This window comes from Gopherus evgoodei, chromosome 3 (assembly GCF_007399415.2).
Source record: "Gopherus evgoodei ecotype Sinaloan lineage chromosome 3, rGopEvg1_v1.p, whole genome shotgun sequence".
In the NCBI taxonomy this organism is placed as follows: Eukaryota; Metazoa; Chordata; order Testudines; family Testudinidae; genus Gopherus; species Gopherus evgoodei.
The window spans coordinates 99,951,937-99,975,622 of record NC_044324.1 but is presented as its reverse complement, the minus strand read 5'-3'; the positions used below and the strand labels follow the sequence as shown (position 1 = coordinate 99,975,622).

The 23,686-nt window shown below is 40.4% G+C and overlaps 1 protein-coding gene across 1 annotated transcript in view; it reads left to right on the top strand.

Annotated features, from left to right (window-relative positions):
• Positions 1-18,581, top strand: part of ROS1 (ROS proto-oncogene 1, receptor tyrosine kinase) — a 95,157-nt gene extending 76,576 nt beyond the window's left edge. The window contains 7 exon segments of the mRNA XM_030558333.1: positions 388-517; positions 1,593-1,690; positions 1,821-2,024; positions 2,975-3,109; positions 6,137-6,300; positions 15,430-15,577; positions 15,579-18,581. Coding sequence (XP_030414193.1) covers positions 388-517; positions 1,593-1,690; positions 1,821-2,024; positions 2,975-3,109; positions 6,137-6,300; positions 15,430-15,577; positions 15,579-15,720 — 1,021 coding nt within the window. The 3' untranslated portion in view covers positions 15,721-18,581.
• Positions 18,582-23,686: the final 5,105 nt, after the last annotated feature.

Below are 23,686 nucleotides of genomic sequence, written 5' to 3'. Positions count from 1 at the left end.
ACTGGATAGCAAGCGTGAAAAATTGGGACAGGATGGTGGGAGATAATAGGTGCCTCTATAAGACAAGGCCCTGAATATCGGGACTGTCCCTATAAAATCAGGACATCTGGTCACCCTAAAACACTCTGAAGAGTCCATACCTAACACGCTACCCCACAGAATAACATAAAGTTACATTTTTGGTATATATACTTGAGCTCTCTTTAAGGTTGAGGAGATACAGAACTTTCCAAGTGTCAAAAGCCTGCAATTGGTGCAGACAGGATTTTAGAGATGAAACAGCTTAGTATAGTACTGGTAGCTGGAAATGGGTGCAAGTCCAGTTAACTAGTAAAGTCCATGATTTTTCTAGGATTTTTCCTCCGACATATGTTTTCTTTTCTTCAGCAAATTTGATCACCCCCACATCCTGAAGTTACTCGGAGTCTGCCTGTTGAATGAACCTCAGTACATTATCCTGGAACTGATGGAAGGAGGAGATCTACTCAGCTATTTACGAGGAGCAAGAGAGCAAAAGGTAGGCAGCGGACTCCAAAAGGTATGTTTTATTTTTAGCATTCCTGAAGGATCCAACCATTTTCCGCTTTTCCTCTCCGTGAAAAGCCCTGTGTCTGTCCAACCCTTTTTTCCATCTGATGGTCTCTGGACTGACTTCTTCATAGCAGCCCAGGAACTCAGCACTGAGCTCATACCCAACTTCAGGTCTTTTGTGTGGCAATAGCTTGATCTGCCAATAGGCCTAGGACTGTATTTTCAAAAAACATTTTTAGTCCTAAAATGCCCATCGAGTTTACCTAGTAAAATCATGTACCCCAAATAGGCATAAATAAGGCTGATAATACAATATTTTCCCTTTTTATTTGTATTGCAGAAGCATCTATAATGGGACAGGCAGTTCTCAAACATATAAGAAAACACTGTCCCTGTCTCAAAGAATTTATATGCTAGGAGATTAACCAACTAATGAAGGGTGGGGGAGGAGGGATTAATCTCGGGTGATTCATATTTAGCATGTGGAATAATAACATGGATTATAAAGTCACTAGCAAGGATGACTTAAAGCCAGGATTTTATGACATTGTAACAACAACCTAATTCACCTCCATTCCTATGCCTAGTGCAGATCCAGTATACTGATCTTAGCTATTGATCCATACTCCAGAAATTTTGCTTGTCTCCGGCCTGATGAGAGTGTTTAGTGATTAGCTGTTGCATAATTAACCTGTCCTCAATAATGCCTTAAAGATGGGGGTAATTTCCAGGGGCCCCATTCTCCCACCACAGGGTACATATATCTCCCATTGACATCAGTAAGGATTATGTTTACTCTGGAGTCAGCAAATAGGGTTTGTTTTGCTATCTCTCGCTGATATTACTTAGATAAAAGAGAAGCCCCTTGTTCTTGAATATCCAGAGTTGTTTGTCCTGGTAATATACAGAGATTTTGCACCTACCTGCTTTTTCCACTTTTGAAAATCTCTGGTAATCTCAAAAGGAGAAAAGCAATACACTTTGTCATAACAAGAGGTCCTTTTTGTTCTGCCTTTGTAAAGATGGAAGAAATTACTAATCACTGCCTCTCTTTCTTTTAGTTCCGAGGTCCTTTGCTAAAAGTGGCTGACCTTCTGTCTATCTGTCTGGATATTTGCAAAGGTTGTGTCTATTTAGAAAAAATGCACTTCATTCATAGGTACAGGATTAATTTCCTTGTAGTTCTTACATGTTGTTACCTACAGTTGTAAGGACAAGTAAACTAAACTGAAAATGATTGCCTGGCAAAAACTATTACATTTCCGTCATTGTTTATGTTTGTATGTTAGGGATCTGGCAGCTCGTAATTGCCTTGTGTCAGTGAAGGAATACACCAACCTCTCCCGAATAGTGAAGATTGGGGATTTTGGACTTGCCAGAGATGTCTATAAAAACGATTATTACAGGAAAAGAGGAGAAGGGCTGCTCCCCGTGAGATGGATGGCACCTGAAAGTCTTATTGATGGTGTGTTTACTAACCGATCTGATGTATGGTAAGTTCCTGGGGGTACAAAGAGATGGGAAAAATAATAAATACTAAAGCAGGGAAAAATCAGTTTGCAGTAGCAATGACGTGTTATTAGAGTGCCATCCCTGGTCATTTTTTTACTGAGGAAAATAATGTCTGCTTGGTTGATGTTTTCCTGAGTTGATAAAAGGTCTTGCCTTCTGACAAACACCTGCATGTATATATTTCTTTATTTCTTCCAGCTGGAAGTAACTAGGGTCACATGACCAAAACAGATTTATATGGATGTCCACAAAGTGTCTATTTTGCTTTTTTGGTCAGTGAACTGACTGCTGACATCACATTCTTCCCACTCCCCTTTCCATTAGACTAAATAGTGCATCCTCCACAGAGGCAAACATTTTCTCATTAGCACTATTTCCCCGAGCTCCCCAATGACCTTAAGTTTTTAGTATACTTCATTCGACCTTCCCCCAATCTGGATCCTAGCACCAGCACAATTCAAATTTTCAACAGTACATCACTGCAGCCATTTTATTTGCACTCTTTTTATTTACATAAGAGAAATATATAGTACTTCAAGTTCAGGCCCCAGCTTGTACGTGCTGACTGCCTCCCAAGTGATATTAAGTAAGTATAACTTCCATTGACACCACTAGAGGCTGCTTAAATAAATATAATACAATTGTATGTTACATGGTGTCAGTGAAGGTTGAGGGTGCTCAGTTCCTTACAAGTTTGATCCCAATGTGCGTGAAGGGTAGGTGGCACAATAGGTTAGTTCCCGTAGTTTTTTCTGGGAGGTCTAGACACCCGATTAAGAATGTATGAACTGGTTCATATGAAATTAAAACCCCTTAGCTCTATTTTTTCTTATTTAGAGGTTACAGAAAATTAAACAATTATATCTACTATTATTTAACCTATTTTTGACATCCATTAAGCTCATTAAAATTCTCCCTTTGCCTTCCTCAGGGCTTTTGGAGTCTTGATTTGGGAATCTTTAACCCTGGGTCATCAGCCATATCCAGGTTACTCTAATCTTGATGTATTACATCATGTACAATCAGGAGGGAGGCTGGAGTTGCCAAACAATTGTCCTGATGATCTGTAAGTTAATTTTGTTTGAACAGTATCATGAATATTAATGAGACACTGAGGGCCACATGTCCACCTGCCCATCATTTTGCATGGGGCCTTTTGCACATGCAGTAGCTTTCCCCTGCAGCGTTCAGTGTGTTCTTTTTTTGGCAGACAAAATAATGTGCATTTGCATGCCCTAGCTGGCTATCTACTCATCCAATGGCCCAGTCTGTGAGTGTAGAACTTTGGTTGTGGCTGAAAATTCAGCCCTAAAATTAAATGGTGTGTATTTGTTACTGTATATACAGGAACCAAGATATAATTTGGACATTCAGCAGTGGGAACAAATCTTGTAGCAAGAGATATATCTAATCAAATTCAGTGGTGATTTCAGAAAGTTCATCTGCTGTCCCTTAAATTTAACCACTTGAGTGCAGAAGTTGAGTTTTCTCAGTCTGTGCATTGTATTGCTACTAACAGAATGTGTCACATCTTAAACATAAGATATATGATTGGTAATGGCCTATGCAGTCTTTCACTTACATAGGTCACAGGTTTGACTGCAACCAGTTCAGTAGTCACTAGAAGTCATGATGACTTTAAGAAATTTAGTCTCAGTCTAGTGCCTAGTGTGCAGGTGCCTATGTAATCATCATGGGTAGCACTCTTGTTGGCAATTTTAGAAAACCGGCCTTATGGAGACCAGGCACCCCCTCACCCTAGAAATGCTCTCTACAGAGAAAGGGTTGAGGCAAAGTGGGAAGAGAGAAGTTTCTTCTTCTTCTGATTGTTCTGTACTTATCTGTGGATAAAAAAAAGCACCTTTCCAGGCTATCTTAAGCACTAAATTCAAATGCAGTTTTTAAAAAAAGACTAATGTGCAGAGTAGCTCAATACGCCTGTCTCTTGGGGGAGATGGAGCAAATCCATTTCATCCTTTAAACTTTCTGAGGAGGACTTATATTCAAAGTTGCTATATCATCTAAGTAGTCACAGCATGGCATTTGGCATTCAGTCAAAAAAAATGGAAGGAGAGACCAGTTGACATACAAGATCCCTGCTGGTGTAAAAGTCCCACAAACATCTAGAAATGGCTTGGGAAGAATTGGTGAGCCCTCCCCTCTACGGCAGGGGGGTTAATGAGTAACAACTTGAGTTTCATGGATCATTCGTGGAGAGTATTTAACGAACACTTGGCATGAAATTTATTTCTAGTAGGAAGTTATTCAAGGCTCTATGTTGCCTTGATAAAGATTAAGTAGGCCTTCAAAAGGAACAAGGAAAATCTATTTTAGCTGAAGTAACCCTCTAAGGCATCAGTCCTGCAATTTACAACGTGCAGGTGGACATCTGCAGAGATACATACTTCGGGAGGACTGCACGGAGGTAGTGGGGGTCATTCACGTGTTGTAACTTGTAGAATCAGGGCCTAAGATCAATAATCTGGTCTTTAAAAGCTAGGAGTCTGAATTAGCTCTTTGAGTCTTGTACCTTCGTTTATCTCAGTGGACAACCACTCAGCACCTGCATGCCTATTCTGTCAGTAAAGTAAATCGCTTGTTGCTGCTTTGCTCAGTTATTAATGGAATGCCTAGATTCTTGGCATTCCTGCTTCCCTCTGCATGGTTTTGAACCTGCATTGGACATCAGCAGTCATTAATCATCTCCTCTGCTCTTCAGCTCGCTCACTGTCATTTTACAAACCAAACTATCACCGATAGGAAGAGGGTTCAAAGGCCAAACAACTTCAATTAAGAAGTGTTTAGGAATTTGTGGTAGGCTTTCACTGCAGGGCCAAGTAGAACTCACATGAAGCCTTACGACATAAAAGGTCTTAAAGGGGCAGGGACTGTGTCGGTAGGGAGGATAGTGTGAATGTCCTCTCCCTGTCCATTTGTTTATCAAAATGTTAATCCAGGAAGATAATAATCCACTTTCCCTGTAGGAGTGGAGTGGGTAAATTCTAGTAGTGAGTTGGGACAGGGACTCTCTGACCTACAGGCATTTACACTTAAGTAAATATTGACTTTATCGATACTCAAAGCCCTGATATAGCAATTGTTGGCCATCAGTTGGCATAGCTACACTGGTGTGAACCTCTAAGTGTAAAAAGGCAAACCAAGGTTTGAACAATTGAACTAAATCAATGCAAACCCTAGAAGGCCCTTGTCTACATGTAGGAATCTGTACCAGCACAGCTACCCCAATAGCTGAATTATGGCTGTCCCTGAATGTAGATGAGGCCATAGTTTCCGCATATAACCCCTCACTACCCATGAAAGTCCTGCTGCTGAGTTTGGTGAAGAAACATTTTTGATTATGTGTGTAACTAAGCAGTTGTACTTGTAACACTGGCCAATATTGAGAATTTCTCCCCAGTAAAAGGCTTGATTAAATAAAAAAACAGACGGAGATATTAACTATCTTGAGTAATTTTGTATCATTTGCAAATTTTGCCACCTCACTGTTTACCCCCTTTTCCAGAACATTTATGAATATGTTGAACAGCACTGGTCCAAGTACAGATCTTTGGTGGGGACCCCACTAAGTACCTCTCTTTATTGTGAAAACTGGCCATTTACTCCTACCCTTTGATTCCTATCTTTTAACCGGTTATTGATCCATGAGAGGACCTTCCCTCTTATCCCATGACTTCTTGCTTTTGCTTATAAGCCTTTGGTGAGGGACTTTGTCAAAGGCTTTCTGAAAGTCCAAGTACACTATATCCATTGGACCACCCTTGTCCACAGGCTTGTTGACACCCTTAGAGAATTCTAATAGATTAGTGAGGCATGATTTCCCTTTACAAAAGCTGTGTTGACTCTTCCTCAGCCTATTGTGTTCATCTATGTGTTCATTAATGAAACATTCTAGTGTAAGTGATCATAGACTCATTAAAGTCAATGGAGATATGCCAGTTTACCTCAGCTGAAGTTCTGGCCCTCAAAGTTGTTGGTGGTGAGGATTTAATGATCCACTAACGTAGCTTTGTTATAATGGTGGTTATAATTACATTAGAGTTAATTCTTTTATGATATCATTTATTTTTTCTAGATGGGATTTAATGACAAAATGCTGGGCCCAAGAACCTCACAACAGGCCTACGTTTTGTTATATGCAGGAGCAACTACAAGAACTGAGAAACTCTCCTATGTGCTGCACTCCCCAGCTTGAGGACAGAATGCTTTCTACTGGACTACTCAACCATGCCTTTGAAGGTGAGTTTGAGACAATGCCTTCAGTCCCACTGTTTCTCCTGTTGACAAGGTACAGGATAATTTAAAACAGACAACATTGTAGTTCAGTTTTTACTTCTGCTGCTCTTTCATTATCATGCTTTGATTACATATTATTTACAACTTAGCTTTTAGTTAGTAGCTTATCTGTCTCTATAACTGGCATTCTGTATAGGATTGTACAAAGCAGAATATGTAAATGCTCATCTAGCTGTAAAACAGTGATGTAGTTACAAAACATAACGTTGCAGGTGTTTTAGACATGAAAAATATTTTGTTCAAATGGGCCAAATTGCAATTTCACATTGGTAAAAATTTGGGGTAATTCCATTGGCATTAAGGGAGTTACTCCAGATTTCATCTAGTGTAAATTAGATAAGGTTGTGGCCCAATGAGTTTTCAGCCAGAAAATGCTATCTCACGTGAAACAGTGTCCAAGGTTATGAGCAGTGGGAGAGCAGTGTGTTCTAGTGATCTGAGAAAAAGATGAGGATTCAGGAATTCATTGTAATACAAGCTCATACAGACAGACACTGATACCCTTAGTGACTTCTTTATCTCAGATTCCCCAGGTACACTTATCTCCTTCACAGTAGCTTGTGGACATTCATTGGATGATATTTGTAAATTGCAGGGGAGATCACCAAGAGAAAGTGTGAGGTATTCGTATTATTGTGATCGTTGCCATAGTCATAATGCATACACACAAGGGGGATGAATTAAGGGTGCAGAGATGAAATGGCTCATCCATTTTGGCTGAAATTTTCTAAAACAATTCAGCCTGAGGCAAACACCCAGCATGGGAAATTTCAGCCCAAATAGATGAAGTTTGGCAAAATTATATGCAGCTGAAAAACGGTCTTATTGGGAGAAGTGCCAGACAATCTTAATAATAGGTGGTGCTACCAATCTTGGCTATAATATATGTTGAAATCAGTGGGAACTGTGACTGCTCAGCACCTTTGTGAAGGAGGCCACTAACATTTTAAGCCAGTGTACACTATCTGTTGGTGGGAAATCTTCCACTACTGTGCTACCAGCATTGCAGTTCCATTGGTGGGTAGCAATGGTGGAAGTACAAGTGTAAGCAGGGCACTAGTGTCAGCAAGCAGCTTTACTGGGTTGTCTTTGCCTGTTCTGAGTAGGGTTAGATGCTCTGTTGGTAAAAATACCAAGCCTGTCTACAAAAGTGCATTCTCTCTTGCTACCTGCTGGTGGAGCTGCACCAGTGTTAGTACACTGGGGGAGATCCTAGAAAATCTAATGTGCCTTAGTTAGACCATCTATAAAATGGTGATACTAACTCTGACCTACCTCCTGCGGTGTTGGGAGAATCAGTCAGGTAAGAATTCTAGAGCATTTGGAAGATGTAAACTCCAAGTAAGGCTTGTTAGTCTATAAGGTGCCACAGGATTCTTTGCTGCTTTTAAGTAAGGCTAGATATTATTATTATTAGGCCTATCACTTCACTTCCCTCAGCATGCGACTCTTTCTCTTGGAACCAAATCTCTTAGTGACAGTGAGCATTTCTTGGGTGGAGGTTTGTAACAGGAGTTTCATTGCACACAAAGGCCAATGGCCATGTAACATTTTTGGAAAACAGGTCTTGGATGATTCATCGTGGAACAGACCTTTGAATTATTTGGTTTGGCCTTGGTCTTACCAGTGCTAACATATGGGCTTCACTGAGTCACAGCTAAAATGATGGCATGTGTAAACTCAGGATTATTCTTATTAAAAACCACCTAGCTGTTATGGAGTGTTTGACATTCATAGACCGAGACACTTTCCCTGCCCAAAACAATTTACAACAGAGTAATTAAGGAGTGCTCATTTTAGTTTGGGAGCCCAAATTGAATTGACACCTCTTGCTTAAATCAGCCCCACATATGGAGGTAATATCTGGGTTAATTCTATTTCAGGGGATTTATACTGCAGACAGATAACTGTTTGAACTGATCTTGGGCACAGAGATCCATGGAAAATCAGGAGATCTACCTGCACATTGCACTGACAGGAGAACTTCTCCCTGAAGTTGTAATGACACTATATCAACCCTACAGCCTGGGCTGTGGAGGGAAGCTCATGTGGATGTACCCATACTAGATGCACAAACAAATATGTATCCAGAGGTGTCAGGAGGGCTTGTGTTGCCCATGCTGAAGCCTGGGCTGTAACATCCTCACTTCTATTTTTAATGAGCTAACTAAGGTGCAGCTAGCGCAGGTATATCTACACAACCTGCCATTCTCAGTCCTGGTTGCAATGCACATACACCCTAAGGACATTAGGCATGCAAGTACCACGGTGAAGGGCACAGTGTAGGCTCTAAAGAGAAACCTGCTGTTGGGGAAGGAGATAGAAGAGTCCTACTTTATAACCCCTGACTCTTAGGAGAAATAAGAATGTATGTAATAGAGAAGTGTGAATGACATAAAGACCACAGCAAATGTCTAGCTATACAGAAGGATGATATCTAAAACAGACACATTCAGGAGACACGGTTCTATGCCAAAGTTCCCCAATCTGCAGGGCACGAACTAATCAGGGGAGGAGGAGGAAAGGAGAACTCAAAGAAGAGGGACAGCGAGGAAGAGGGTAGCTGTTGGATGCCTGACCTATCTCCCAGTCCAAATGTATAGATGTCCCCACACCTGCAGAAAAAGCAGCTTGCTGCTCCTGGAAAACTATCCACTTTACCTGCCTGCCTCCATGGTGACCTCTAATAACTCCAGCTATTGTACACACAACCTGTCCTTTCTTACATGTCACACAACATCCTATTGGTGACAGCAAAATATTGATGCGAGGGTGGCAGTGATGTGCCAAGAACCATGATCAAATACCATGGGTAATTCTTCAGAGGGGAATGTGAATCTGACTCTGTAGAATATCCAACTCTAGAGCAAGCACGACAGTGTGAACATTAAAAAGGTACAGAAGAGAGAACCACTTTCTGCGCCATTACTTTGAGATTCAGCCTTTAGTCTGTAGCCTTTCACTGGTCATCCACAACCAAAGTCTTTGTGTTCTTCCCAACAACTACTGCAAGTGCACTGCACTGTGGCAGTTTAGAGAATTTAACCAATGTGAGTTTATAGCTTCCCTCTCACGGTTGTTATTTCTATGGCACTTATCACTGTAGTTTCCGAGTGCCCACAAACAATGAATTTATCCTCACAACACCCTTGTGAGACAGGGAAGCACAGTTATCCCATTGTACTGGGGAGCTGAGGCACAGAGTAATTAAGTAAATTGCGCCAGGTCTCATAGGCAGAGCCAGGATCAAACCCCAGATTTTCTGAGTCCCAGTTCAGTGCCTGAAACATAAGAGCATCCTTCCTTCAATTTCAAAAAGCCTAAATGAAAAGTATCACTAACCAGTGTGTTAACATTAAGGCCCCAAATTTCTGTCATCCTCCAGAAATGTACCTGTAGAATTTTCAGGTTTATCCATTTACAGAACCCTCTGCATTTGCACATGCAAGCTGGGTCTTTAGTTGTGCCATTCCCAGACTGCTTCATTTGTGGATGCAAGCATGGAGTTTATGCCTGCAAGTGCAATTGCAGGTTTGCCAATGTCTCAGTCTGCTGGATTGGATACTTAGCAAAGCTAAGTTAGCTGATCAGCTCCCTGCCTTTTACACCTGGCAGGACTAGTTGGTTATTTATTTATTTAGGACATTTTATCAAGTTTACCAATCCTTGCCAAAAACAAAACAATCATTACAAAAGTTGGCTTTTGCTTACAGAGACACTGTAAAGGAATATTGTCAGCAGATCTGTTTTCCAGGGCTCTACTATATTACAGAGTGAGCATCATTACAATCCCCTCGGTCTTTTCTAGAGATTTTATTAAATTGAGTGAAATCTCTGTGTACACACTGAACAGACCAGGCATGTCTACCAAATGTTAATGTTAAAAAACATTGGACAGATGTGCTAGGCTTTTTTTTTTTTGCAGGTGAATGTACTTTGTCTGAGTATTGTATAGAACAGAGGTAGGCAGCGTATGGCATGGGTGCTGAAGGCAGTACACGAGCTGATTTTCAGTGGCACTCACGCTGCCCGGATCCTGGCCACCCGTCTGGGGGCTCTGCATTTTAATTTAATTTTAAATGAAGCTTCTTAAACATTTTAAAAACCTTATTTACTTTACATACAACAATAGTTTAGTTATATATTATAGACTTAGAGAAAGAGACCTTCTAAAAACATTAAAATTATTACTGACACGCAAAACCTTAGATCAGAGTGAATAAATGAAGACTCGGCACAGCACTTCTGAAAGGTTGCCGACCCCTGGAATAGAAGGTAATCAAAGATCTAAGCATCTATCTGTCCTCTGGGCAGCACTAGTTTTGATCAGTGCTCTACTCAGTGCCCACTTCTTGCTCCAGCTGGATGTATCAGGCAAATCTCTAGTTGCTCAAAGCCCCAGTCTGAGCCTCTGCTACTCTATCACTTATAGAAATGGTCCCTCCAGATAGATCAGACATAAAGCACAAGGGTGGGAAAGTTTGAAGAAGGTGGCAGTGCCACTGTCCATGGTATATTATCTTGGGCTATATTATTTTCTCTCTTTAGAGCTGGCAAGCCACTACCATTCTTAAATGCTGAATTAATATTTTGAAAATAAAAATAAAAATAAAAGTGTAATAAACTAACCTGCAGGGTGTATGTCATGAGTCTTTTTCCCCCTGAATTCTCTGTTGGTCAGAGGAATAATCAGATCTATTTAAACTTCTCTTCAGTGTTGAAATCTGGGATTAGAGAGCATAACATCTGCTAGATGACTAGTAATGGTTTTCAACTCATGTATCTTGTTAAAACTAATCACTCTTACCTGCTATTCTGCACACTTGCCTGTGTTTAGGTAAATCACTTGGAGAAGCAGAAGTTTCTCTAAAACAAGTGTGCTAATAAACTACATCACCTAAACCTTGTATCTGGCCTTCAGTGCAGGCTTCTGAAATTCCATTATCCTCTGTTGCAGTTAGTTCAGTTAGTGTCTGACCTGAAGTCAATGGAAGGACTCCCACTGATTTCAGCAGGCTTTTATTTTGAGCCCTTTTGCTGTAGAGATGGGTGGCTACAACGCTGCATGCAAAAACAGTACAGCACAGTATGGTCATTTCATCTCTGTTTTCTTGCCAATTACTAGTTCATTTCAGAGAGAGCAAATAATGGGTTAGGGAAATAGTCACACCTTCCTTTAGATTTTGAAAAAATACAAAAAGTAAAAATTATAATAAGTCATTATAAAGCAGGAGAAGAAATTGTCTTCTACATTACATGTATATACAGTGTCTAGCACAATGGGGCCCTGATCCTTGCTAGGAGTTGTTAGATGATAATACGTTTTAGTCTAACAAGCCAGTCTGCATTGATCCCTGCTTTGAATATGGCCCACACTGCATTTGCCAAGAGTGTTTCTTGCATACAGAGATTTCTCTTAATAAACATCACTTTGAAAAATGGACTTTAACTTTTTAAGTGTTGCTTTTATTTTTTAAACACTATGTAAATGTGTGCATGGCACAGTTGGACCTTGAGGCTAAGCAAAATTCTCACTTTTAGCATCCTTAGGATGACAGAATAGCAAAGCTTAGTGAGTCATCCTAAAAACATGTGAGATGATATGCTTGATTAGACAGAGACACAGATGCATCTCCACTGATATATAATACGATGTGAAGTATTATAACAGATATATTTTTGTTCTGTTAATACTTGTTACTGAAATACAGTACCTGCACCTCCGGGCAATCAATAGGTATCAGCATAATACTTTATCTGTAGGAAATACTCCCTCATACTATCCTACATGTCTGAGACCGAGAAATCCAGGGTCCAGTAACCAAATTCTTACCCTTAATATTTCTTGAATAAAGATATGTAACTGAATACTTGTCTGGAATATACTCAACTTTATGCTATCCCCCGAAGCATCTCTTGCTCCCCAATATATGAATAGTTTGGTGTGCATAGAGGTGATGGGCAAGAGATGTTAGCTTAAATAATTATTAAAAAGAAAACAGGAAAGTAACTTTCAATTGGGGAAACAGTGCTATTTGCCATATAAAAACTGTACGATATCCGACAGGTTTGTGTTGCGTCTTTATTACAAAATCATTAACATCTAGGGCTAGATACTTAGCTGGTGTAAATTGATATAGCTCCACTGACTTTGCTGGAGTTGCACTGATTTGCAGCAGCTCAGGATCTGGCCCCTAAAATATTTTTAATGAAAAAAGTAACATTTCTAGACCAGCTTTAAAAATGTTCTGTTTGCTCCACTGTCACCAATCACCCTTTCCGCTGATTGATTTCCTCTTATAATTTGCCATCTCTGAAAATAAAGGATATCAAATGTTTCTTTAAATAAAACTATACTGAAAGTACACTGAAGATATTTAGTTATAAGCATTATAACAATTTGCACCTTTCCACACCAGATCTCAGAACATTTATTAATATGAACTAATTGCACAATACCCAACAAGGTAGTTAGGGAATATGCCTAGCGATTGCTTCTCTCACCAATGGGGTGAAATGCAGTAGCTATTTAGCAGCACTGAACAACACTGCATATCAATTTAGAACAGGAGGTAACTGAAGAATACTGCATAAATTTGGCAGTGAAAAGTGCAGGGTGAATTAGGAGAGGCCCAGTGAAATTAATTCAACTGCAGTTTGGCCGGGGCATTGCATTTAACCACACTTTTCTTGGGAAAAGTGCTAAGGGAGTAAGCATCCCCTGGTGAATCACCCACACCATTGCATATAGCATTCAGATGTTGCTTGGGGGACTCCCATTTGAGCGTTTGACTGGCTCAACCAGTCTTTGCATGTGAAATCTGAAGGGATCACAAAACAAGATTTAATGGCTGCATATACTCACATATGACCTAGCCTGGATATAAGTCAAACATCTAAGGTTAGCAATGTTGAAACTAACAAAAAAATCTGACAAGGCCCAGGTATAAATCAGCCCCCCACCAAAATGTCCCTTCCTCTTTGTTCCCTTGAGAACCTAGCAGTTTTCTGTTGCCTCCCAAGGCTTATCCAAACTCAGCTCAGATGCTGGTCTATGGCTCTTCTGGCCCTTTGTGCTGCTTTGGGTGCTCACAACCTTTTCTCTAATTATCTGAGGCTTTCGTAACCAGCCATGACTTTTCTGTAATTGTTCATCTGTGTATCCTCTGCTGGCCTCCTGTAATGATCCAGGTTAGCTTTTCTGGCCTTGCTAAGCTGACCTATGCAAAAGGTGACCGCTGTACTCAAAAACTTGACATCTTAGCATCTATTTCTCAGCTTGTACACTAGTGTATAAGGTGCAAAGTTTTCATTGATGTCTTCATTTGGAATGTTATGCCAACAGAAGAATAAATAGAAGCAAATGGAAAGAGCATACACATTTACCCATGTGTAAAACTTCAACGTGTAAACAGTGCAAAGCATCAGTTCTGAATTGATTTTGTAACTAGTTGCTGTCATGTCATAAAGGTAAGGTATATTTAACAGAGTTGTATTGTTTCCCTTGCTTTGTACATTATATTGAATGCTTCTGCAAAATAGTGTTGCTTCTTATTTTGTCTCCGAAGCTCAAAGATTAAAAATAAAGGCAAGAAGTTAGTTGCAGGATGTCTTTTTTTTTCCTTTAATGGGAGTCACAGTGGCTTGTCAGCTAAGGAGAAAATAATATTTTGTATACTCTGTGATCCTTCAGGACTGATGGGGAAAGAATTAGTAATGTATCTATATATCTGGTAAAAATATCACAGTGACTTCATGCTCACATTTCTGTAACCATCACCTCATCAGCTCCAGATACTTATACAGGAAACAAATCCGAATGCTCCTCTAGTGTTCTATACTTAGGCTGGTCACCCGGCATATGTCTGGTCTGTAAATACCTGGTTTTACTTGGAAGTCCTTATTTTAAAGTTTCCCTCTTAAGAGTTTGTTGAGAATATGCCCTCAGCGTGTTGCCAACATGCCTATTCCAGGGCAGCTTGCCCCTGAGGGTTTCCATTAGGTGCTCTATTAAGCAAAAAAACAAATACAAAGAAGAGCTACGCTGGCAGGTGAAATCTCAATGAGAATTGGCTTACTAAATATTGCCTTAATGACCCTGAACTGACAAAGAGTGTATCAAATGATTGTTCTTAGCTGTCAGTCATCACAGTACATCAGCATAGTTTGATCTGTCTCCAAACTTCCCTCCTCTCAATAGGGTTCTTAAATTAAACTTTTTTTCTGATAATCTTTCTGAATTGACTGTATCATGTGGACCTGACTCACTTCCGAGTTCTTCATAGTACAGAGAAGGATAAAAAAAAAAAGCTGGTGAATCAACATAAATAATTAAATGTCCTATGGGTAGAACAGCGCAATGCTTGTGGTTCCAAAGTGTAGATAAACCTGGATGTTGCGTGCTTCATTTTCATATAGATGAACCTGGGTGTCATATGCTTCATTTTACAGTAATGAAATAAAGTAAGTAGGTATCTAATAAAAAAAGGTATGCGTTACTAAGAATAAATACATAGAATAACAGCAATGATAACTCGAGCCTTTTAGTTATTCAGTTATTTTTCAGGTTTTAAAAGATATGCCCATCACTGATCTGGGCACATGTGCAAATGTAAGCAATACAAAGTTAGAATAAAAACTGTAAATTAAAGTCAGAGATGGACAAAACCTATTAGGTTATATGTCTCTGCCCCTAGAAGCACGGTAGAGAATGTATCAATCTATACTTTACTTGACCTTTAGCCAGTAGGCACGAACTTGTCTAGATGGTGGAGCAGTTTTGGTTAGAAGTTGGGTCCAAGAGGTTACAAACATTCTTGCCATATGCACACAGTCTTTCCTACCAGGACAGGCAAATCATTTATTTATAACTGTATTACTGTCCTTTTCAGCATGAGTGCTGATGAATTTTTTTGGTTCAGGATATAATCCAGGCATGCTGCAGCAGAGAATAAATGCAAGCTGTCATTCCTTCTCTAGTCGCTAGATTCACTTTCTTGACCTGCTGCTTGACTCTCTTTGCCTTCTAATATTGCATTTGAATTGGTAGTAAAACAGCAGCCTTTCTTTCAGATACAGATGGTGATGCTCCATGTACAGATTCAGAAAGTACTCTTTCAGCTGCTTTAATGGAAACCAGGAACATCGAAGGCTTAAACTATTTGGTACTAGTCACAGAAAGCAACCAAGATCAAGACAGCAGAGATTCAAATGAGCTGGGTGAAATCTGATTCCTTCAGTCAGAGGAAAGAAGAGAAGACACCATGTGCAAATGAAGAAATAAGCAAAGGAAAATACCCTGTACTCTGCCATACTTTCAGCAGTTCTGAAGGTGTGAACTATGCCTCTGATAATGATGAGTGATCTGATAGGTTTATTTTCAGGTTAAGTACCAAGCAAGCATGTGTCTCTTGTCAAAATTAGAGATGTCATCTGAGGTTTTATTTTAAAAACTGTAAAGACTAAAAATACTGGAAAACATTGCAAAGGAATTAATTATATATAACAGAATAGTAACCCAGCGACATGGGAGTTCTTTGATCAAGAATTACTGAATTGTAAGGCCCCTTGAGTATTTCATATGAACTAGGTTAATTGGACATGTAATCAGATGAGAAGTTATTTTAAAATGAAATTTTGGCACACATGCAATCATGCTCGAAAGAGAGCAATGATGTGCTATTTCATATATTACATGAGTGGCCATCTGCAGCTTATGAGCAGCCACATGTGGCTCTTTTACAGTTAAAGTGTGACTTGTGGACCCCCCATAGCCCCCATTCTCTGCCTACCAGACTGGGGAAAGGGAGCTTGAGGCTTCTCCCCTGCAGCGGGGTGGTGGGACTAGGGTCTTCTGCCCAGCGGAGAGGGGGTCCTAAGGGCTTCAGCACTGTGGCAGGGGCCTTCCAGGGCTCCAGCAAGAGTGGGGTAGAAGCCCATAGCTCCACCACTCTGCCGCAGGGCAGAAGCCCCGAGCCATGGAAGGTGCACCCGGCTCTTGAATGTCTGAAGTTTATTGCATGCGGCTCAGAGAGTCCATAAGTTTGGCCACCCTGATATATTATAAAGCTGGTTCTCACTGGCTTATGGCAACAATGTTGCCTGAAATTTGGCCCACATTTAGATTTGTGTAAAAAGAAGCTTTTGCAAAATATAAGAAAAATTTCATTGTTTTTATGACTTCATTTTTTTTAAATTCCCCAGTTGAAACAGCTGCAATCAGCGATCAGCCCACAGGCTGCACATCATTGAGTATAGCTTATTTTATTTCTTAATTTAAAAGAAAAGACTTTGGAACCATTAAGTTGTGCAATAGCTTTTCTGTGCATCTATCTAGTCCTATTTTTGTTACCTTTGTCCTCCATCCTCCTTTGTTTGTCACAATTAGTGTGTTTCATTTCATGTCCGGTTGTAAGCTCTGCAGGGCAGAGGCTGTTTCTTATAATGTATTTGTACTATCAATAGGACCAGTGGGGCTATGCAGGGAATGGGACAATGCAGGGGTACAACAGATCAGGTTAACAGACCCTGATGCAAGACCTTAGATTAGAAGATGTCAATATCCTTTTCTGTATTTGGAAATCAAACCAAACTGTTTGACAAGTTTTCCAAATGGAATATACTGTCTAAAAAGCATGGATAGTCAATTGGGACCATAATTATAATTGAATGAGTTAGACAGAGTTTTTAAGTGGCATATCTTGCATTATTTATCAATTAGGTGTTACAATATCCTGTTTTCATGCAAATATGTTTAGTTATAAAGGACACAGGAGAGAAATAAAGAAAACATGGTATATGGGCAGAGTTATTTTGAAACAAAGAGCCAAATCCTTAGCTAGTGTGTAACTCCATTGAAGTCTGGCCCAAAATATTTGTTAAATGAGTCGAACGAGGTGTTAAAATTCTGGGCTTCTAAGAGATTATTACAAAATAAATACAGAAAATCTATTTTTAAAGTACTTGTCAAAGCCCCTATAAATGATTGTTAAGAGTAGATGATTACAACTGAACTTGAAAGTCTGACCTGGTGATACTGACAAAAAACTAAAGCTTCTAGCTTTTTTTTCCAGATTACGTTCACTGGATAAGAAAAGTGTATATGTTTGCATCCTCTTAATATGTTGGCTGATGAGCATTTTATATACGTTGCTCCCATTTGGATAACCTTGAAATAATAGGTAATAGAATCTTTACATTATGATTCTAAAGTGAAGACAGCGAGTCCCCCGCCCCGAGTCCTGCCAACACATATGGGTAACTTAACACCCAGGAATAACCCTCTTTCATTCAATAGCATTACTCAAATGCAGCAAGGGCCTGCCTGAGCCAAAGCGCATTGAAATCGATGGAAAAGATCTCCCATTGACTTCAGTGGGTTTTACTTCAGACCCAAAGTTATTCAGAAATATGGCTTTCATAGGATTTGGGGGCTTGGTTTGGAGGAGCAGGGCTTGGTCCTGCCAGTGGTGCAGGACCCTGACAGTGGTACCACTGCACAGATGGGATCCTCAGGAGCATGCAGCATGGTGTGGTGGCCCTATTACTGAGGATCCCTAGTTGCCCCTGATGTGGAGAGCTATGCTCACTTGACCATCCCACAACCTGCTCTGCAGGAGTGCTCAGAGGACAGATGGGGTGTGGCAAGCGGTAGAATCAAGACATGGAACCACAGCCCCTGCAGGCACTGTGAGCCAGGAGGCAATAGCTACTGCCCACCCACCATCCAAAATCAAGCTCCCCTGTGCTTACTGGCTGCAAGTGTAGGTCAACCATGCCGACAGGGAACTGCAGGAACCCAGCAGTTGCACCACGAGCACCGCGGCCCCAAGCCCAGGCAGCTCTGCTGGAGAAGTGTGTCTGAAGGTTGGCCAACCCATGGTGTGTCTATCTCAGAGATGGAGAGGTGACCCCAGACACAATCCCCCTTGCTGCACTGTTTTGAAGCCATGTGCCTCTGTGGCATGGGCATCAGTGCACAATGGGGACCTGTCTGCTGCTGTATGGGCAGATCCTTGTGTGCGGGCTGTTGTTGAATTGCATGCTGCTCTGCTGGCTGCTCATACCACTCCCACGGGGGTCCACTTGCTTGGTGATACCCTAGGACCTATGCAGCAGCAGGATTAATCCCCTAACAAGAAGTGACAAGAAGTTATGCTGCATGGCCTTGAGCAAGTCACTTCATTTCTCTTTCCCTCACTTCCCCCATCTGTAAAATGTGAATAATAAAACTGAACTATTTCACAGTGATGTTATGAGGTTTTATTCCTTGATATTTATACAGGGCTTTGAACACGTGAAGTGTTACAGAAACGCAAATCAATAGGAGGCATAGGGAGTTTGTATAGTGCACATTTTCAGTAGAGTAAAGCAAAAATTCTGAGAAGAGGTGCAGAAGAATGGATTTTCTTTGACTGAAGCTGGAAAGAAAGATCTATAATCAATAATCCATGGTTCTGTGTGTCCTAGCAGATGAAAATGTCTTCTCAGTGCTGTTTCCCCCAACCGTATAGCGTGCTGCTTCAAATCTAGCTAATGTCTGTCAGGACTGAAAATCACTACTGCTGGATGACTGATTAGTGGCCTACGCAAATTAAATTGGTGGTTCAATCCCGTTCGTACAGCATAGTTATCACATTACAAAGACACTATAGACCGCTTTAGTGACAATAATCAAAGGGGCAAAGAGAATAATTTATTTTCTTAGCTTTAGAGCCACACGCCTGGCTTGTTATCTGGATGCGGAGGAAACTGCCACTGCCTGTGCTGTACTTGTCTCTGAACTGTACCACCTCCAGCTGTGAGAGAGTAAGATAAAAATGGAGTAGAAACCTTGACCCTAAATTTATTGGGTTTTGAGGCTAAAAGTCAAAACTTCAAAGTAAGTTTAAGTGTGTTAATGAGCTTTTAAGCAAATGATGATATTTTTGAAGGAGGAAAAAATCCTTCATGGCGCATATGAGAAGCTTGTTATCTAAATTCGAGAGGAACTTGAATAGCCATTATGTATATGCTGTAGTGGTACAAGAGGTTCAGTCTCCAAGCACAAATCACTGTTTATCTTGTCCTCCTCTGGTTAAGACACTCCAGTGTGGTTGGCATAAAATGCAATAGTATCTGTAGATATTGTTATGAAAGTATTAAACAATAAAATTTAAATGACATAATTCCTAACTCCTAAAGAAGGATACACTAATTTGAATTAGTCCAAGATAATGGATTATTCTGCTGACAACATAGATCTATGTTTTCCTCTATTTCCTGTGGCTATTTAGGGGGCAGGTGTGGGTGTGTTCTGGGACAGCCCCACATAACCAGCCAGCTCTCAGCAGACCACCAGCAAATGCTCTGTGGACTGCCACAGGCCGAAAGACCAGTTCAGGAACAGTGATTCTCTGGGTCTTTCCATCTATAACCACTCTCAAGATTCTATAGAACATGAAATAAATGCTTTAAATGACCAGAAATACAAGGATCTGATTGGGTGACAAAGAGGTAAGACGCTATTCTGCAGCTCATAATGCTGTGAGTAATCCTTATATCAGTAATCCCCTGGATCTCAATAGGCTCACTCGTATGATTAAGGTTTATCTGTGTGAGTAAGGATTGCAGGGTTGGGTCCTCAGTGATTTAAAATTAGAGCTAAGGCAAACTAGTTATCACAAACTCTGAAGAGTGGACTTGAACAGACAGAGAAAAGGACTTTTAAAGCTGATCTGCAAGTGGAAAATATAGGTGTTTGCCTTTTATTGCTTCTTTACAATGTATAAAGAAGAACTTTACATAAAAGAGTTTTGGTGTTTATTTTGGTTTATTTTTTACATTAGAAATTTACATCTTGTGTACTCAGGAAAACACTATGATGACTGGTAAAATTATGACATCAGAAAAGACAAGAAACAAAGTGAGCAATTGAAAGGGGCAGAGGGTTTTTAGCTGGACTGGTTAAAACTCTTTGGCGGTGTTAGAAGTTATTTAACTCCAGTGACTAGTGAGCATTACAGATAAAGGATGCAGCAGTTGTACTTCCTCCTGCCTCACATATCCTGACCATCTTGCCAGGCACCAGCGTGAGAGATTGGGGAGTTGATGCTCCTTGGTGAATCCTCTCAGCCCCATGGTCTCTTAACAAATAAAATATTTGCTTATGAGGATCACAAGATGCTTCAAAACATGGGTATTAGCACCATTTCTCCTGATTGGGAAAATGAGGCACAAAGGTTAAGAGACTAACTAAAGGTCACAGGCAAAGCCCCCTTGGTCCCTCAGGTGAAATTCTAAACCCACTGTACTCAATAGGACTTTTGCCATTGACTTCAGTGGGGACAGGATTCCACTCTTTCTCTCTCATTCCCCTGCTTCAACCATTTGCCATACTGATTCCTCTCTTATATTGCCACATATCCCCAGGCAGCATAGCTCTGCTGAAGTCAGTGGAGGAATGCCAAGTTCCACTAACTGAAAACTAGCCCATTTTAAACTACACAAGTAGTTTAGTTGCAGAACAGGCAAACTTCCCTCCATTCTACACAAAACTGCTCTCATCTCAGTTCTATCACACTATAAAAGACAGTAGTTATATAAGATAACATGTGGATGTGTTTATAACGGAACCCGTTAGCTGCTGTATATCACTTTGGAGGTGTGTGCTGGGCGGATTTTTCAAACTATTACAGTTCTATTTACAATGACAGCTGTCATGACTACCTGACATTGTATTTTAACGCTAATAAATAACCAGAACCCTTAGCTTCAAAGCCAAGTGATGATGCCACAATAGTGTCATTATTCCCAGTGACATGACTGATTTTACAATGAAAAATAAGGCATTTTACAATGCGTTAACTATGGTTTTCTATTAAGCAGGGGGTAAGTGGGGGACGTGTGGGGGGGGAAAGGAAAGCAGATTGTTGACACACTTGTTCTCTTACCCTTCTTATCAACAATTGGTTTGGGCCAAATTTTCAAAACAAGGTGGTACATATTGTGCACATGCATACTTCACTCATATACAGATATTCAATGTGTGTGTACACTGAGTTTGAGCAGGTACCCATTTAAGTCAATGGACGTTTTGCCATTGGCTGAATGGAAAGACGGTCAAGCCCACAATGCTTAATTGGCCACAAGCCTCAGCAAAATACCTGATTTGTGCATGTGCTCATTGGCTATTTTCATGCCTAGGTTAGGAGCCAACAATCACATGTGCAGAATGGCATAGACCTAATTCTGATAGTCTGACCCTCCACTTTTACAAGCTGTTGGAGCCTAAAAATGTCCAAGGAATTTTTGACCCAGACCCTCAAGAGTTTTTAGGCATCTAACTCCTGGGCACCTATCTTTAGATCCTGGGGCGCTGTTTGTATTCCATCAGGTTTAATGCTAACAGAAAGGTGAGATAAGATTGTGTTCTAGCTTGTTCATGCCGCCATGTTCAAAGGGTGTTAGTTTAATAAAATATAATGCTGAACAGATCTATAGGTGATGATCCTGCATTGGCCTGTGCAGAACTGTGACTTGATGGCCAGTAGGTGTGCAAACAATTCCTCTTGTCTATGCACACCTGGAGGCAGCAGCTGGTAATAGACAAAGAAAAGAGTAAAGCTACCACCTGCTCAGCAAGAGACGCTTGTCTTTCTTAGTGGAGCTGCTGCCTCCACTCTTGGCCAGTGCAGAATTTGGCCTATAACTATGAAGATTAGTACCAGTATCAAAGATGGAGAGGAAAAGGTACATTTCAAAATAAACATACATCATTTTTTCAGGTTATCATCAGCTAAAGCCTGCTCTCAGTGACACTGCTATGAATTTGAAATTACTTCATGGATGTCCAATTATTTCAGATTTATGCTGGAGTCAATGATAGCAGAATTTGGCCCTAAAATATTTAAACGATTCAATGTCTGTGTATTACTAGCCATCCTATGGTTCAAAGAAAAGCTTTCCATTTCCCTTTTTGGGTTGCTCCTTATTTTTTCAAGTTTTTCAGCCTTTGGGCTGAAATTTCTCATGCTTGCACCAATTAAAACACATCGTTTGAGGAACTATATGGACACAACTTGAGAGGGCAACAACAAAGTGATCGGGACAGGGCTGGTGGTTTTGTTCTCTGTTTGTACTGTGCCTAGCACAGAGGAGCCATAGTCTATGACTACGTCTCCTAGGCCAGTGACAATCAGATCTCAGTGGTTCAGGAGCCAAATTAGTGATAAACCTTATCCAAAAGAGCCACAGTAGTGTGACTTCATTGTTTCCTTTACTATAGAGCTATTCATAGTTAAAAGGTATGATGGGGAAATATTTAGTTATATATATACACCTCTACTCTGATATAACGTGATCCAATATAACACGAATTCAGATATAACGTGGTAAAGCAGCACTCCAGGGGGATGGGGCTGCTCACTGCAGTGGATCAAAGCAAGTTTGATATAACGCGGTTTCACCTATATGCAGTAAGATTTTTTGGCTCCTGAGGACAGCATTATATCGAGGTAGAGGTGTATATATAATTCTCACACCAAATAAGTTAATAACTTAGTGCAAGTTGATAACTTAATTGGTTAATAACATAGTAAAAGCATCCTGATTGGTTAATGACTTTGATTGGGTAATTATCAAATCACACATTGTTTTACTATCATGTGTTGCAAAGAGCCACAGGAGATACATTAAAGAGCCACTTGCAGCTTGCGAGCGGCAGTCTGAGCATCACTGTCATCGGTGACACAGGAATACAAATAAATTATAAAAAAAAAAAAGTAGCAGCACTGGGACAGAGTGCATACTTCTGGTGACGTTGAAGAAGGAAGTGTGTATGCTGTTGTGTTTTTGAGGCACAAGAAACAAAAAAAAACTGCAATAGATAAAATGGCTTTGCTAAAACTGGATTTTATTTCATCAGGCTCTGACTGAAGTCAGAAATTGGTGAGCAACACACTGAGGGCTATGGAAATGTGAGTTATGAGTACTTGCGTATGTTTTAAAAACTTTAAAACTGACTGTCTGGAAACATCAACTTCAAAGCAAAAATAATTAAACGGCCTAGGTAATAAATCCTGAAGGAAGACAGACACGCATGCTCCCAGTACAGTTAGCATTTTCTTATCAGAATTAGTTTTCAGACACCCTCTGTCTTGACTCTCTATGCTCTCACTGAAATGGAGGTCATGGCCAGTGACAACTGGAAGCTGTTCTTGGCGTCTCTCTTGCCTTTTTAGGTTATGAGGGTCTCTGTGTGTTTAGGATAATATGATTGACGGCTCCACTCCGGCCCCAATTAGCACCCTATAATTTATTAGCTTCTGCTTTCAGATTATGCGTTAACTTC